This window comes from Falco naumanni, chromosome 15, assembly GCF_017639655.2.
Source record: "Falco naumanni isolate bFalNau1 chromosome 15, bFalNau1.pat, whole genome shotgun sequence".
Taxonomy (NCBI): Eukaryota; Metazoa; Chordata; class Aves; order Falconiformes; family Falconidae; genus Falco; species Falco naumanni.
In genome coordinates this window covers 11,571,834-11,590,848 of record NC_054068.1, presented here as the reverse complement: position 1 = coordinate 11,590,848, position 19,015 = coordinate 11,571,834, and the positions used below count along the sequence as shown (strand labels likewise).

Here is a 19,015-nt window from a genome sequence, read left to right as displayed (position 1 = left end):
TGAGATACAGAGTGAATGAACTACGCAGGAACGACCAGACAGTGGATATGTCCGATAATGAAATGTGACAGTTCATGGATTAATTGAACAACGTATAACTACAGAGGTTATTAGCTTTCTGATAGCATGCAAACAGTATGGCAGAGGTTTGCAGATGTGTGAGGCACCGTATTTAAAAATAGCAAACTTAATGTATTAAGTTTATTAAAGGGTCTTTCTAAATTTATTCCCATCAACCTAAATGTTATCTGATATTCTTAGATACTACTGTGACAGAAAAAAAAAAAAGATAAAATGAGTATTGTTTTACTTCCTTGAAAATATTTCCTCTCTAATTATCTGTTTGCCAAACCCACCAAATTTCAGCTAAAATGAAATTTCCGAGTCCCATGTTTTAGGGACTCAGAAACATCATAAAAGATCCCTGCAATAATCTGTGACCTACTTGGTCACACCCCTGATAGGGAAGCTTTTGATTTCTTGTTTTACTAGAAACATTCTTTTCTTTTTTTTTTGGACAAAAATCTTCCCTATCTTTTAATGAACACACCATAACTTTTTAAACAGTACAATTAAAAAGATGAGTTGTTCTAACACATCACACTATAAACTGTTCCTCAGTTGTTGTTAACTCACTGATACTCTCATTCCAGTAACTATTTGCTGATGTTTTATTAGAAGCTATTCGAGAACATAAAGTAGAAAAAGCATAAAAAAGCAATTCAGAATTACTGCGTGATATTTAGCCACTTTGGTCGGGAAGTGCTCTGAAAAGGCCTAACAGGATTTTTTTGGCTGCTACTTAGGGTACTTTGTGGTTGTAATGTGACAATGATTAAACCACAAATGATTTAGCAGGGTTTTTTTTGTTGTTGTAGGGTGGGTTTTTTTTGCCAGCACAGATGTCACAATCTTACTCAAAAAATGAGTATGGCAAGGTTGTAGTAACTTCTCCCCAAATTGTGCTAAGGTTAAGTTACATTTAATTTCTAGAGTGTCCACAGAGAAGGGCAAAAGGCCCAACGTCCCCTGGCAGTGCCACTGAAATGCAGACATAACACGCAATCCCTGCTGAGCCAGCACTGGAACAGATGACAATCTGCCAACACGCAGTGACCATATCAGACATAAAACAATAGGTCCTTAAAAATTCCAATCAAACCCAGTTTAAAAAACAAACCAAAACATCATATGAATACTAAAAACAATTATTTCTTTCCTTTTCACTTGGGTGCTAGAGAAGAATTTGTTGGATTTCTGATTATCATGCTTTCCTTTTGGCCCGCCAGGTGAAATACTGAGTAGTTGCTCAGTTTTCGAGCTTGGTTTCTCACAGCACCAGGTAAGACAACTCTTCAGCGGGGTGAGGAATCAGAGTAAGAAACCAAAACGCTGTACTTGAACGCTGACAACGTCTGAGCAACAGTGGAGCTGTTCAAAGCTTTATATCCCGTGTAGATAACCACCTGTAAGCCTCACAGAGTCAGCGTTAGATGGCTATGTGGGTATCTAATTCGGGGAGGCAATTTTAGGCTATTTTACAGCAGTGGCATGGCTGCAGCTGGCTGCCCTACGATAAGAGCCTGTTAACTCTCCCATCCTAAAAAGGTGATGGGAACTATACTGAATTTGCTGCTGTGTCACACCTGCAGGTACCTGCAGTACTGACTTGCAGGGATTACGAGACTTCAGCCTGCTCTGTGCCATGAGTCCCAGTGACACAACTCCCAGCCAGGACAGACTGCTCCAAAACCCAGCCCTCAGCTCCCAGTAAGATGCACCTGCCTGACAGGTGTGGGAGTTACCCAAGGGAAAGAGATGACTCCCCACCACCTCCAAAATTCAGACCTCTTCTCCAACAGGCTGAATAGCTTTGTGCTGTTTGGTTGAACCGATATAGTTCTTTTGTATCAGTACAATGGAAGTTTTAAAGGGTAAACTCATCCTCCCCATTATAAACATTATGATCTATAACACATCAGAGGCAAAATCAAGATAACAGTGCTGAAACCTTAAGAAAAGCAGTTTGAATAGATGGAGCAAGAAAACCTTTTTTTTTCCCTGTCTGGAAAAATGCAGCACACTGGGATTGAGCAGTGCTGACAGGCACTATGGATTTTACTGCATGCTCCCCTCAAATAGGTGTACATTGAAAAGAGGAGGAATAAGACTGGGGGAAGGAGGGAAGTGCTTGGAGGGAGCGACTGTGGTGTGGAAACTTACAATCTTTGAAGCTTAGAAAAGACTCTGTTTAGATAAGATTCAGGGCAAACAGTATAATCTATGTCTAGCAAGTTTGCACTCTTGACAGCTACAGCTGATGCAGTGTCAAGATCAACGGACTCGCGAACTTTGTACTTCAATTCAAATTACAATGTATAACGAGTGCATTTCCTGAATACCCAACTGGAAGAAAAGCAGTGCACATCAGACAACGTAAAAGCAGCTGATTCCCCCCAGATTCACTGTTAAAATCAGAATTGTATGTTACAACCTGTTACAATTAGGATAAAAGGATTTAAAAAAAAAAATAGCCTTAAACCTAAACTCATTCACTAGAGAAAGGCTAAAAATCCTACAGCCAGTTTAGGCTCTAAGCCTGCAAAGATTTCTAAATGGATTTGCTTTGTACAGGCAGCATTGAAGAACCACTGAAAGTAGTGGAAAAATGCCTGTGTTCAGCTGAGCTGGAAAGCTGCGGGTTTGTCCCGGCACCATGGCGCTCCTGCAGACGCTGCCCCCAGAAGAGCTGCCCAGGGACCTCCACGCCAGAGGGACCTCAGGGCAGAAAGACCCAACTGTTTTAAAGTGCCTGGTGTTATACACTTGGAAATAACTCAGCGTTATTTTCGTCCTCCTAACGCCGCAGTGGTCACTGTATGCATGGGTCAGCTCCTGTGCGTTAGTCACAAGTGAGGAAGAGCAGCTCCCTGAAGGTTTGCAGTCAGACTCGCAGTCTGAAATCTTGCATTTCAACAGATTGCTGCTTGCACAGAGGGACTAGAGGATCTGCTGAATTCGACAGAAAATACTGCCTTTTTTTTCACCTCATGCCATAGGTTACTGCTATTCTGGGCAAGATCAGGTTCCAAGTCCAACAATGAGAGCTCCAGTAATCAGTGACACTATTTTTATTTAATAATATCTTGCAAGAATCAAGGATTGCAACTTGTCAGTATCGTCTGTGCATCCTTCAGTTTCCTTCCTAAGTGGTGGCTGATACTTTAACCATGTCTACTGACAAAACCAGAATTAACTTAACACAGAAAGCTATACTACCTTTTCTGGGTCAATCTCAGAGAGCTAGTATTCAAAGGGAGACTTATTTACGAACATTATAGCTAGGAAGAAAAATACAGCCAATTCCATTCAATTGAGATGAGAGAGAGCAGACTACAAATAGCTTTTTAAACCATATATTGACAAGATTTACTTTCCTATCTGTCTTTAACACAATAACACATTCTTAACTGCGGGGGGTGGTGGGGGTGGGGAAATCATATTGTAGTGTCATTCAGAAGGATTTGTTAATATCAAGTACTGGTTACAACATGCCCTGAAAGCATTTGTTCTTCAGAGGAATTGGTATAAGATCTTCAACTTCTGCCATTAATGTTTTATTTCTGAGAAAAATATTTTTGCTTCAGGTATTACAGCAGGTTAATAATGATCAGCAGCACTCTGCCTAAAATATGACAACCTGAATGGGAGTAATTCATATGGGCATTTTGAAATTATACAAACTGTAAAACAGATGGTGTTCCCTGTTGCGCTGTTGTCAAAAGGTCTGGTTTACAGCCTGATTTCTTTCTAAAAATTCATCAAAATTAACTACTGTTTTTATACCGCACAACAGACAAGTGTGCCTATATGGTGTTCTACTAAGTACAACTCTGGACTACATAAAACTCAAATGACTTGCATGCAAAAAACACCCACTGCATGTGAACGAGAACCTTGTACTTAACTTGGAAGGAATAAATATTATGATTATTTTCTTGAGACATAATAAATTTTAATCCTAGTTGAATACAGGGACGATTACTCTCAAGCAGTACCCAAACTAGTAGCAAACAAAACCAAATCTGAATTCTGATGAATTTACAGAACTGTGATGGACAAAAAGAAGCAGTAATCTGTGAAGTTGCGAATTTTGAATTTGCATACGGTTCTAAGCACAACTTTGTTCAACTTCACAACAGAAACAACTGCCAAGAATACGATCTGTTATGTCAAATACCCTAGCTATTAGTTTCCAATTAAACAGTTAATTATTTGGGTTACTCTAATCCTTGGCCTTAGTACTATCCTACCCGAGCTAAATTCTCCACTATTCTGTTTTTGTTAGAGACATACAGAACAGGGAATCACCCTGCTACTTTGAATTCAAATCACAGGATTTTCTGTTATATAAAGTAGGTTATTTATGAAATATGTTCATAATATGAAACTTGTTCACTGAATCTAGCTCCTCCTGACAGTCTCACTGAAAGATCTGTGCCACAATATTTAGGCACAGTTTTCAGGAGTATGCACCATCCAAAGTTTACATTCTGCTGCACAAACCCACACCCGGTTCACCCTCTGAAGTCCCTGCACTTGTGTCTTCCTCCGTGAGCTTTACTACTCAAATCTTTCAGCAGCACGCAAACAGGGAGGAGGCAAAAACACTGGAAAATAAAGCAGCTGCTTTGGTTTGTGATTCTAATAGACAACATTCCTTGGAAGGATGTACAAGGGGAAACTAGTTAGGGTGGACCCCTTCATTGCAAATGGTTAGGAAGCTACACCAATGAACAAAAATCGAAGATACCAGAAAGGCACAAAAAGTAAGCATAGGGTTTCACACAGCAGCTCAACACTTGTGCAGTTACAGCTGCCCAGAAGATAAAGATCAAGATCAGGTGGGATTAACTTTCTTTAGCATCCTGCACTTAGAAACACACGAGGCTTTCTTTGGACCTCTGCCACCAAGGGGAAACCAGAAAGAAGAGTGGCCAATACTCAAACTCCAGGCACGACTGCAGCAGCAACCTAAATACTAATATGCTGACCTTGGCTTTAAGGTTGCGTATGGCAGGTGGCACACCATGGAGCGGTAATGTTTCACTCTAGTGAACTCCCAAGGACCTTTTCTCCTGATCTTTAAAGGAAGCCCTCAGACCTACAGAAGGGTGTAATGCCTTTCTCTGAATCGTTCTGCATCTCACAGAGTTTGGCCCTAAATCTACTAAACACAAGAAAGAAATGTCAGAGTGGAAGGGTTACTGCTAACTTGGGAGAAACACCTTCAGACACCTACTCCCAGCTGCAAAATGGAAGACTCAACCTGGTGAGGCAGCTGAAGCTGGGCCAGAGGAGGGACCATCAGCTACAGAGAACTTTCTGTAGTCCAAGCCAGAAAGCTGCTGGCCTGCGCTCACTGGCTGTTTGGTCCAATCCTCCCCCCTCAGCCTCTTTACCTCAGAAGACCTTAGTCTTTCGGGAACTACTTACTGCTTTGCACCTACTGCAAAAGGGTACCCATTCCTGGTAGGCTCTAAAGATCAGCTCCTATCTACATAATTAATAAAAGGATGTTTTATTTGCTTGACACAAAGGTTTACTTCTTTGCCTGAAATAGTTTTGACTGTACTTGGTTTTGAGTGGTTTGAAGTGCACTGGATTGTACTTTCTTGCTCAAAGACTATATGACAATCCTGGCATCACTGAAATCTGCAACGGCTGATTTTTGATCCTGGAAGAAAGGATTTAAGAACTTAAAGACACCATGTCTTTAAGTGAAACCTGAGTTCTGGGAAAGCTATAAACAAACAAGGAATCTTCCAGCCCCAGTACGGAGAAACCTCCATCTTCCATTATCAGAGATGTCAGTCCTGAGACAGATTTCTTTCAAGATGTTCCTCAACAACATTTATCAGAAAAGCAAAGCCAGAGAGCCAAAGGCAAGACAATACTCACTCTCTTAGATAGTAAAATGCAGGTCTTGGGGATATGCATATACCTCTGAGCATGAGCTCCAACTTGAAAAAAACGCAGAGATAACAAATCCTACAGGGAGACCCTATAGTAATGTCAGCATCCTGAGGAGGAAAGCTTTCACACTGCACATAAACTGTCTTGATGAACAACTTCTGTGCATATTTGGAACTATTTTTTATTTTTCATTTTATTGAAACAAACAAACAAACATCAATCAGCAAATATTCCCAGCTGCGCAGCTGATGTCTGAATGCAATTTTGGTTCAATGGGGACTTTGGATATACAAGTTTTTAAATCATATAAATGTAGAGATAGGGAATTGAGTGGCTGCCAGCCTGGCCTTACTCAACTGCTCCTTGGGAGCATTTTGCTAGACAAAGATCTTTTTTTAAAACTGGAATTTAGGACAATAGACCTTACCGACTGAGGTGTTTTGATTCTCTCTCCCTCTCTCCCCAAATACTAACGTGTACAACTTAGACCGCAAAAAGGTTTTTCTGTTTGTTTTTTTAAATATACACAAGTTTTGCAGTAGTACCAGGAATGCTAAGTACAACAAGCTCCTTTCCTTCCCCTTCTCCTGTGACTTTCTGTTACTCTACAGAGAAGAAAGGGAGGAATGTGCAGAGGTCCCAGCGTGCAACTGCAAAGGGATGAAAAGAGAAAGTATGTGATTGCTCCAGTATTTAGCTCATTAATCTTAAAGACTCTGTTTATGATCTAGTGCTTTAATCCAAAAGTAGCTTTAATTGCAAAGCTTAAAGATAAGCATACTTCCTTTTTATATCCTCTCAACTCAGTGGCAGTTTTAATATATTCGAGAAACTTCGAAGTTTCTATAAATAGAAATTGTATATAGAAACTTTCTGTATGTAGAAACCATACTGTCCTTTTCAACATAGGGATTAAATTTATCGAATTCTAATTATTAATATTATCTAAACGCTTAAGATAATAATCCACATAATAAATAGCAGAAATCACTTGAAAGGTTGGGCATGGTATAAATACACAGTCACTTGCTACAGAATAAAAAAGAAACCACTTCACAGTGACTTCCCAATCGCTATTGGACTCGTATTATCACTGACAGTAAAGCATCCATATGAGAACAAAGTGATACTCAAAGCTGGGTTAAGTATGAATGTGGTTCATACACAGAAACTGAAGCACATCACTATCTGCTGGCTTGGGAAGTACTACCTCCGCTGCTAAGAGCCAGTTGAGCACAACTGACTGTTGTCAACATCTCTTTTTCTTACAGCACTGACATTTTCATTTGCATGTTTCAGAAGAGTCATGGAGTGATTTAGGTTAGGAGGGACACCAGGAGGGTATTTGGTCCTAACTATGGCTCAGAGTAGGGCTAACTTCAAAGCTAGCTCATGTTTTCTCAACAGGTTGCTTTCTACAAGTTTTGTAGAAGGACTTCCAGCAAACCCAATTATTTTACATATTTCTTCGAACTGACTTATATTAACGACAAAGAGCAAACAATCCTAGTCCCCCAGGTGTGACTTATGACAACTGACGGTTAATAAAGCTATTACATTGACACTGGATCTAACTTATGCCACTGGGATAAAGAACAGGATTTGGGAACAATGCACATGTGCCCTTTCAAGTTCTTTAGATCCTTTCACTATCAACAGACATGTCAAACTTGCTCACAAAAAGGTCTAATCTAGCCCTGCAGTTCAGGCTTTCAACCCTCACCACGACAGCTGTCTGCTGGAGGTACTACAGACATTAGAGTCGAGACCTCAATCTCTGCCATTAACCATTACACTATATAGCCTCATACCTACTGACGTTGCGCTACACAATACTTTTTTTTCCACCACAGTTTGCTTTTTTAAGCCTGGGCAATTACAGGGGTGGGGGAGAGCTACACTAAAAGCAGTATTTTTATGGTTACAGCATCAAGGACTCCAGAGTTAGGCAATATCAACTGATGATGTCTGTGCAAGCTTTGCTTGGACCCTTGGTGCTGACGTGTTACAGTCCAGCCCTTCAGTTCTGTGACCATCTACTCCTTTAGGTGGGATTTCAATAGTAACAAGGCCTTTTTGATGCTGCTGCTTTTTTTTCAGTCCTGCAATAACACTTTTAAAACCGTATGGAGATTCTCAGTGACACCAGAGGAATAGACCCCATGGCTACATTTTATAATGTAGGCAACTGACTAAAAGACAGAAGACCTTATGCAAGCAGATCTGCCACATCCATTCAGGTGTTACTACAGAATTCACATGGAGGAAAGCCTCAGAAGTACCTCAGCCCAGTGGAAAAGCTTCCATCAGACCAAACAAAGCTTCCTACCAACCACAAGATGCAAGTCCACAGGAAGCCCCAAGTCCATTTAGTTTTAGGGCTACCTTATTTCCAGAAGACTAACTCCAAGACAAGTACAGCTCCTGCTAAACCACTGAAGATACCTGCTTCTCTTCCATCTCTTGGCAAAAGCTGAAAGTGTCCAGGAAAAGAAACAAGAGGCTTAACAAAAAAGCAAGCATGGCAAACGCACCTGAATGCTGCCACCGGGACTTAGCAACCGTTCTTCCCTCAGACTCAGACTCCCAGAAGGATGCTAGGCAACTTGCTTCAAACACTATTTTTTATTTTTATTTATGTTACATTTGCTCATTAATAATTTTCTTTCATTTTATCAGTGTCTGGTTTGACAATCTGGAGTCTGATTTGCAGAAAGGCTGAGCACTCACAGCTGTTAACAGAGGTCAAAACAACTGGGGTTTGAGCAAAAGCAATGTTCAACTCCCTTAAAAAAAATATATATAATTTTGAGTCTGATGAATTTCAATCTTGGAATTCCAAATGAGTCGACAGCTTGTACGCTAGCTTTTCCAGCCTGTCTGCCACTGCCTGCAGAAGAGGAACTGCTGCACACTTCCACATCGCTAAGATGTGAAAGTGACCCTGCTGCCTGCCAAGCACCTGCATACTGTTATGATGAGCACTGAGGAAAACTGGTGAGGACATTAATAATTCTGGATTCAGAGCAGGGTTTGAACAGTAGGCAATAAACAGCTCTGGGCCATATATGGAACAAAAGGTTAAAACAAATTACTGAATAGCTGCTCATTAGCTCAGCTCTTCCTGTTACATGCACTGCATGAAGGCAGAGGAGGGAGAAACAATGGATGTATCTACAAGGAGATTTTAATTCCAATCATCCTTGGAGGTGAAATCTCTTGGTTGTCCCCACTTGCTGTGTTTTGGTTTACACAGTGGAGTTCTGGAGTGCATGAGCTGAATTCATTTCAGACGAAAGCAAACAGGGAGATGTGCTCCAGGAGTGCACCTAATGTGCCTCAACCAATCCAGTAAATATAATGAAATTAAAAAACAAAGCAGAAGTAAGACAACTTAGGACACTAACTTCTGGAATACTCTAAGTCTGGGATACTTGGCTTTACAATTTCACTCTTTTTTAGCAGTTCTTTGTATGTGCAATATCTATGTGAAGACAAATCGTTTCTCAAATCACTGTTCTGAGCAAGAAGTAGATGATGCCTCAGCCACCAAAGTGAATGGAGGCGTCAATATCCTCCACATTCACCCTGTATTTTAGTTCCGTGGAAGAGTAAATTTAATGCAGATGGACTTGATGTATTAAGAATATCCCCTAAGCAGAAATGCAGCATTCCTCTCTGACATCTTGGATCATGAGCCTGACTTTGTAGGAAGGAGACAATTATCCCACTGCCACACAAGCACGCCTTTTTGACTCTTTCACTTCAGCAACACGCATCACTGTCTTCATACAAGGTCCATGTTCAGTAGTTTCCAAATAGCTGCTTATGCAAGACTGAACGTGTCTTTCTCCCTTTTTATTTTAAACAGATTTGGTTTGTGGCAGGAGTTGTGATGACTGCACTGCACTTGGGCTATGATCCCACAGAGAACATTTCTTAACTTTCAGAATATATGGTTTGGCTCACAGAAGGAATTCTGTTCTTTCAGTTGGAAGGTAGGGAGACCCAGACATGTGATTTGAGCTGTTTGCATGTTCGGACCAGGTACAGGATGCAGTCAGATGTATGCTGCTCTACAATAAAATGTTCTGAAGTATTTTTAAAATTATGACAACTGTATATAGAAGTATAAACAAAAAGTATTAGGAGGTCTATTATCTCTCAGAAAGTAACTTCACTCGAAAGGCAATTAGGCTCATATGAGAGCCAAATTAAAAGAAGCAAATCTCTGAACTACACACATCTACACAAAATGTCCAAGATTACTAGCAAATGTGTGTCCTTCCACAAACACAGTTATGTAACGCACTATTTGGTTAGTGACTCTCCCTAAAGCACTCGCTCCCTATCTTGCAATGAGAAAGACTCCAGGAATCATTAACCTTGTGAAGACAACAACTAGATGTCCCCTGCGACCCTTTGCCACACGGTGTAATTAAGGCCCCAGTCCTGCAGCTGGAGAGCAATGCCATTTCCTACAGTTGCTGACTGGTGCATGGACTAACTCTGCACAGCCTGCCCTGCGAATGGTCACTGCCATGTCAGCCAAGTCACTTGACTGTCTTTGATCTTTGGAACCCTGGGAAACGAAGACAAACACAAATAACAGCAAAATGAACAAGGGCTCCATAATTCAGAAAATCTGATTAAACCATGATGGGGCTGGGATTTACATTTAGTGCCTCTAAGCCCGCAAGCTTTTCTGCCTCCTTTTTCAGAGACCTACAGCATTAACTTTCCATCCGATATGGGGAAGAGACACTTGAGAGCTGAATTCACATCATCCCTTCTTGCTCCCCTCTGTGACAGTACCCAGCTCCCCCAGGAGCAGATCCGGGTGCTTTAGTCAATAAGCTAACAAATTAGATTTGTTCAACGAGACGAAGGATGCTGCAGCCTCTCCCACAGAAGCGGCTTTCTCTGGGCAGCAGTAACAATACATTCATTTTGCACCCACCCCTTTGAGGGGCTCTGGGGTTTCTCAGCAGTCTGAGAAGTATGTGACACTAACCATGCTATAAAGGTCAGTGTTTCTATTTCTTTTTCTACAGCGGAGTACTAGCCTTCCAGGAGATCCAATGCCACTTTCAACTAGCAGTCCAACAATGCATGACACTGCAGTTTTTCTGTCTGTCTCAGTGTTCAATTAAAACAGCCAGCCAAAACATTTTAAAGGAATTTGGTGGAAGGCACAAAGCAGACACATTTCTTTAAAAGGATTTATGAAAGCCTTTTACAGAAACGTCTTATCTCCTACGTCCCTTTAGTAAGAAAAGGGGGATGACTGAAAATGAAGTAACTATTTGAATAATATCTGATTTTTTAAAATTACTTAAATTTGTATATAAAAGAGGATGTCTCTCTAATCCAACTCATTGTTTCAGTTTCAAATGTCTTTAGAACATTGTAAATTCACTTCAGACACAGGAAATACTTTTCTGCCAACTACCTGTTCTGAGTGTTTCCTACCAATTTCAGCACTGAAGAGTCTTTGGCCTTTGGTGTGTTTTTGAGAATTCAGAGGAAAATACAACAATGCTGTCAGACTTTTTGCATCAGTGGACAAATGGGTTAAAAGCTGCAAAAGAACTAGGGTACAAGCCATATGGACCTGAAAAGCAGACTTTTCCAGATGGCAAAAATTTTTGCACGTTGCAGGATCTGACAGTATTAGAGATCTGTAATTCAACAGAGTGCAAAAGGTGCAGGTTGCACATCACCACACAGAGGTACCAAATGAACCAAACCAATGAGCCAGTCCACAGAACATGTGTTTAACCTGCTTTCTGTAGCAAAAAAAATCATGATACATGTATAAACACTGTATAAACACATTTGCACTGTTCTGCTAAATAGGCAAGGCAACTAAAGCACAGGGAGAACAGAAATTTCAGTCCCATCTTCTGCCAGACATCAAGAATGATTTCTCTGTCTGTGAATCTCAAACTCCCCAAGCTACTCAAGGATCCTTGCAACTACTTTTCAGAAACACTTAACCTATGGCCTTATTTTCTGACCCTGTAAATAAAGCGTGAAGTAAACCGAGGAATTCTTTACACCATCTTGAGTAGAGCATCGTTTTACCTCTCAAGTTCTGAAGATTGTTCACAACTTATTAGCATGAAATACTGCCAAAAATGTTACATGAAATTAAAGGCGGTACTGAAATGCAAAGCAAACTATGAAGAGCAACAGGAAGATTCTTCAGGGGAGAAACAGCAGATGATGGAGAACGCACTTTGTTATTAAAGTGGCAAGATATCTAGGCTCATTTTGCAGATAAGCTTCAAGTGTTACTGCTCCCTCCCAAGCTGCTCAAATGAACAGTGCCACTGCCAGCTTGCGTAACAGGGAAATTATGTATGTTCTGACTGGCAATCCAGAAAGCCCATGCACTGAAGGCCTGATGATTGAAAGCTAATACAGTAAATTTAAACAATAAGTGTGCTTTGTGCATTAAGTACATTTTTCTCAAAGCTGTTCTATTAGTAATACTGAGAAATGCTCTAGTACCTTTGCCAGTCAAATACTCAAAATGACAGCAGCAGTTAGCTCTAAAAGCATTTATTTGCTGCCCTGAAAGCAGAATTGGTGAAAAATAAGATTTTCATCAAGCCAGGCAGTTGTTTCGACTATGAGAATGCATACTTGATGAATTAGCTTGCCTGCAATTCAAAGGCATACAGTGAAGTACCCAATAGCCAGTGCTTTCTAAAGCTTTTTTAAGGCTAATGGAGTATCCTTCCCAAAGAAACATACTCCATCCTCTTTTTCAACAGAAGATTTCTATTGAGCTTACAGGTAAAAATACAGAAAATGCTTGAAACAAACTGAAGCACGACAAACATGTTCAAACTCTGACTTCAGCCTTTGGCATAAGCTTCCTGAAAAGATGGCTGCCAGTGTAAACACACAGCAGAGTAACAACTGTCACCACTAGATTAAAGGAATTAAAAAAAAAAGTGGAAGATTAAAACACCTTTTCAATCTCACTAATAATTGTTTATGGGTTATTTCTTTAAAAGTGTTCTATGGAAAATGTTGTGTGCCCTACCTTTATCCTCCACTAGGAGCTATTAAAAGTATGGAAATTAGTTGTGTCATCTTGTTGCTTTTCAGTGCTTTCTAAAATCCAAACAACTGTCTTGACAGCCTGAATGCTGCCATCAACCTTGTCAATTCCTGCTGACATATACCTATCTTTTACCTGGTCTGACTGCTTTCATTACAGCCCGTGATGACTTCAGCACTGCCTCATAGATAGCCCTCTGGTCCGGAGTGAACTTTCCATTTGCCGGGAAGGTGCAAGTGATGTCAGAGCCGTAGCAGTAATACTCTCCTCCCATATCGAACAGGCTAAAAAGGAAACAGGGGGAAAGAAATGAAAATTTAATTCCAAAGAAATAGTCAACAGAAGACATTTATCTTGCTGTGCACTTAAAAGTCATCTGCATTTTGCTAGCTGGCCATATAATCACCACTTGAATGCTGCTCCTAAGTAAAATGTGACAACAGTCCATTGGAATCTCCTAGCAGAACAGTATATGCATTACATATGGCTTAAATGGACACCCTTACAGACTGTGCTGGTCCTGTTTGGAAACACTGAGAGCACGCATGAAGGAAGATAAAAAGTACATAAGGAATCCACATCAAGATCTTCAGTTCAGAAGAAAAAACATGTCCTTTTTTCCTTCCCGGGAAATGCTGCTACCACCACATGAAGAGTCTAACCTCAAAACTAAATAGAGAAATATTAATTAAATTATGGCCTTTTGTATCTAAGTGTCAAAACACATCTGACTGTTTAAATAAAATGTCCCCAATAAAGGTGGACTGCCACTGCTCCCAGTATAACTCTCCTTTAAGACAAACTTGCTTTACAGGGATTAAAGAAACAGGGATTATGGGAAGATCCAACCAGAAAGGAACATTTAGAAGTTTTCTGCATCAGAGATAGAAGAAAAAAATAATTATGTGCTTTATTTTATGGGGACAAAACCCCCTTGTTTACCCCTTGAGAAGCATATTTATTCTATACATTAATCAACGATTCACCACTGATTGCTCAGTTGCTGCAAATCGATCTACAAGAACAGCAACTGGATCTCTACACCCTTGTGAGAACCAGGTTAGACATTTGCAGTGCAATGTTTCTTGAGCCTACCTGATAAGACACTGCACTAGTTTCAGCAGACTCAAAAATCAGCAAATAACAAAATAACCATTTGGACCAAACAATACTCGAGCAAATACCCCCCCCACCCCCCCCCCAGTTCATCATCCATCCATTACAGGATGGCACATTTTACATGTAAGACTTTGGTCTTGACACAGTATTTGTGTGACCTCATTTCTTAAGTAATGAATCAGAGCTGAAATCTGCTAATTTAAGTTTTCTTGCATCTACTTCAAACAACTATATGAGACTCTTGTCATCCTAAGAAATACAATTTTCCTTCATTGTGTCTGAAAACCTTGGAGTTTTCTTTCTCTTTTGTCTGCTTTGCAGCAGGGTCAGTCAGACAACAGAAGCAGGAGGACACTTCACTGGGGCACCCTCTCTGCCATCAAATCCCAATTACAGGAGTAATTAGGAAAACCATGCAGTGTAGCTCTGTCCCCAACCAGCATACATGACAAGGCAAAGGTAAGTACAAGCTACCACAAAAAGAGCTAGAGCACTCAGCTGTCAGTGTTCACCATTTCCAACATAACTGCCACCGAAAGCAATGGACAGTAAGTAAACGAAGGCAATCATGATAGAGCTGAACAATATTTCAGCAGGCTTGGGACTATTCTTGCTGCACTGCATACACAAGACACATACTCATGAAGATTTACTCCAAGAAATTTTAAAATCCACCCTACAAATTCCCCTGTGAACAAATCTTTACAAGTGCAAGTCCTGCTGAAGTCATCACCAGGCTCCCCAAACTGGGCAAGGTTCACCTGCAGCGAGACTTGCAGGACTGGAACTTCAGGAACAAACCCAATGGTTTACAGATGTGAAACTGCACAAGGATTAAAGCTACAGAAGCAAACTCCTCAGGAGAGGAGAATGCTACAGAGACAACTGCAAAGTTACGTACATACATGCAAAGCTAATACAAACACTACACATATCTACTTAAATACGAAATATGGTATGTTAAAACAGAAAGTTGCTAATTGAAAAGACACACGATAGACAGCAAGTATCAGACCCACAGGATATAAACCCCACAATTTGACACCAACACAGCAACTGTAAACCAGACTAGCCAAACATCAAAATCAGAAACCCCATCAACACTGCCTAAGTTTTGATTTTATGGTTAGACTCATTTCTAAAAATAACTAACGATACACACAGAAAATCTAAGGATACAGAAGACTAGTTGCAGCAACTAAGAATCATGTAAGAAGCTGTTATGTTCTCTAATGTGCCAACAAGATTTCAGATTAGTTATAAATCTTTCAACCTATCCCACACTGAATCCTTTCAAAATCACAAATCAAGTTTCATGGTGCTTTGTGGTATTTGCAGCAGTTTTGTGCCCTAACTCTGTTGCATTTACAAGTTTAAATGCCTATTCAGCATGGTGACAGCTGTGACCAACAACTTGCAAACTCCTTGTCCACATCTACTGGAAGTTGCTATGTTTTCTATATTTTACGTGGAGAATAGTTATTCTGAAATTACCACAGGCAAAATTTTAGCTATGTCTTTAACCCTACAATTATCAGCATTTTCTCAAACCCATTCATCACTCTGTGGTTGTTAAATAGTTTTTGAGTTACTGGAGCACTGAGTAATGGAAAAAAAATATCACAAAACTGATGGTACACCAAAACAAGGCTCACAAGCTAGGAAGCACCATTTGTTCAGGTTTCTTGGCTTCCAGACAAGAGGAGACATGAGGGAAGATGATCTTTCAAATTCCACCTCAGAGCAGAACATACCATCCAGCTTGTATGCTTCAGTGAAAAAAGCATCCAAACCAAACTGTACGTTTGGGAATATTTTGGCTCTTATTGGGAATTCTCTTCCATTTAACTTCAGTTGGGAACATATCCATTAGTTAAAATGTTGCCCAAGACATGGAAATAGCCCAAATACTGTAGTTATCTTGAGGAAATAATGGGAGCCTGAGAAGATCCCAGTTTCACATCTTTGCTTGTCAGGCAAACTAAGGGGTGAAGCACATTTAAATTGAATAAAATGTATGTGAGCTACCATCTTCTTCTGCTCACTAACTGGAAAAAAGTTTTTAAAAGCATGTTCCTTAGAAAAAATACATTTATTTTACCCTGAAATCAGATGGTAACAGCTAATAAACTCCTAGTAAGAGAGATATTATTAATGTATTTTATAACTTTCTCAATTGCATGTACAAAATTACCTGCCTGATAATACAGTCTTACAAGGGTCATGTATGGAAACAACTACTTAATGTTATTTGGACTGTTATCAAATGTAGCAGCAATCTAAACAAATTAAATGCACAAATGAAAATAGGCCTTACAGACATCTTGATCTATAGCTTACCTTTTAAAAACTGTTCAATGCAGAGTAACATATGCAATAATACAAAAAGTATCTCCAAACTCTATTATATTTCCCTTTCAGATAAATTAAGCGCTACACATCTAGCAGACTGTGTAAGCTGTCTATTACAAAACTTAATTGTGAATGCAGTTTTCTTTTGAATGAAGACAAATTTAATTCCAGAACAACCCTTTCCCCACTCCTTTTTCAGCAAGGACGCAATTGTTAATCGCTGATTTCAGTGAATGCAGAAATGATGTGCCTGAGGTTGTCATGTTTCCAAGATATCTTGAATGGGAAGGCAGATCGAGAAGGAGTGCTGCTGATCGGAGAGGTGCGTGGTAGTATGCCAAAGTTCTCTCTGATGTAGCTTGAAGCTGATGAAGCCTTTTATTGCCCAGCTCAATCTCTTTCAAAGCTTTCTGAGAGCGAAGCTAATCTGGGTTTACATCACTTTGTTTGGAGCAAAAGCAACAAAAATCTACCTGGCTTAATTTCAGAGTAAAAAGTACATGATGTGTAAAGCAGATTTAACAAGTCAGAAGACCCATGCACTCTCTGAAAATTCCATGTTACTGTTTCAATTTGTTTTCTAGATTGAGTAAGAAGCTATACTGCAAGACACATAGCAAAAATATTCCAAAGTCCTTCTTGGAAGCATGGGCATAGTTCTCCTAAGGGAGGCTTCAGTTCTGTGTATAGATATATATAAACTTTCCTCCCAAACACATTACAAAATACTGTGAACATTAATAACTAAAACTGAACAATGCAAAGTATGAGAAAAATCAGATAACCTGTCAGTTGCTCTACTGACATAATGACTTCCTTACATATAATTAATATGTTAGCCAACAACATCAAAAAAATAGTTGCCTTCTGCATCTTTTTAGAAGTCACCTTTCAAAAACGGCTAAGAGCATTTCATTCCTTTCAAAGTGAAAAGGTCTGACATCACAACTTAAAATCATTTTGCACATAAACTAGCATCAAGTTGAAAAGAAGCAGAAACATGTGTTGTGCCACAGCCTCGCAGAAAGGATTGGCTGGATATGCCTCTCCTCACAGGAGCTTCTCAGACCTTCCCCAGCAGGTCCCCAGTGCCGCTGGCAGCCAGCCCTTCCATGTCCAACCAAACTGGGGTTCTGCTCCCTGTGCAGGAGGGGAGTTTAGAGAAACTATTTCAAGTCCTGTTGATTTTGAAGTGAATTCAGGCTTCTAAGTCAGTACTGTAACTGGAATGCTACATGACATGATGTGCAAAAGCTCTTTCCCCTCCCATCCCTCTGAAATGGTATGGATGAGTAAGACGTGGCTGTGTTACTTTCACAGAATATTGGCACCACAAAATGCAAATTTATAGTTATGTTTTTGGCTTTCAAGCCCAGAAAAATAATAGGCATTTTGATACTGATTTTAGCTTTCTTAACCTCTGACTGTGAAGCATCACAAAACACTTTGCATAATATGTTAGATTTGAAAACTCTGGACTATAAACAGCCATGGCTCTTTTCTTCATAAAGTCACTGTATACCATTTGTTTTAAAAATAAAGCATAATCTTCCTCTAAGCATGTGTTTTAGTTTTATAGGCTTGCTGACACTTTTATTGTCAAATAATTTGAAACTGCCAGGCAATGAAGCAAATTATGGCCAATATCACAATGGGAAGCAACACTTATCTGGGATATCTGAGCCATGTGTATGCATTGTTATGGTCCAACCACCAACCCAACCCAAAGACGAGGTCTCACAGGCATTTCTTGGGAAGCCTACAGCTACTCCTGCAAGCTAACACCTTAAAGCTGTCATCTTCTTGCTCTTCAGATCTGCTTCATCTGTACACTCAGAACTGGATCTCTTCATGGCCCTTAAAAAACACAGTTATTCTTTTGCAGTCGTTAACACCGCAGAGTGATGGCTGCACTGAGACCCAAGTGGATCTCCTCCCGGTGCAACACACTCCGACATGGGGTTATGCTGAGTGTCACCTGCCTGCAACCCACGTCCTTCCCAGCTTCTGTTCTCAAGGACAAAACCTTTCCTTCCCCCAACTGCATCTGCAAGACTAGCAATTAGAAAACTGATATTGCCCTACCTTACTGTGCCCTCCTTGCACCTCAGGTTAAAGTGAGCAGGTACGAATACTGATGCACTTTACTTAGCAACATTTACTGAGGTTTTAGGGTTTTGAGCCATTATTAACCAACACACCTAGAAGCAGCCACACAGGTGAACTTGTGCCAGCTCAGTCCTAGAACAGCAGGAGCAAAAGTACACACAAACTTTTCCTCCTCTCATTGCAATAAAGCAAGTCATCCCCAGCTGGAGATTTATTCTGTGTGATCTTGCCTTACTCTGCTCCGAGTTCATGAGAGCGCTCTGTGCTTTACATTCCATGAAGCAATTAAACCTTTATGTATTCATGCACTAACAAAATCTGACCGTTTGTTTGGTTAAACACTTCTAAGGCAATTTCAGGCTTAAGGGAACTAGTTATCAGCAT

The 19,015-nt window shown here is 40.2% G+C and overlaps 1 protein-coding gene across 1 annotated transcript in view; it reads right to left on the bottom strand.

Moving 5' to 3' along the window:
* Positions 1 to 19,015, bottom strand: part of PEPD (peptidase D) — a 141,161-nt gene that overhangs the window by 25,100 nt on the left and 97,046 nt on the right. Inside the window, exon 12 of the mRNA XM_040614998.1 lies at positions 13,187 to 13,335. Within this exon, the coding sequence (XP_040470932.1) occupies positions 13,187 to 13,335 (149 nt within the window). The remainder of the gene's footprint in view (positions 1 to 13,186; positions 13,336 to 19,015) is intronic.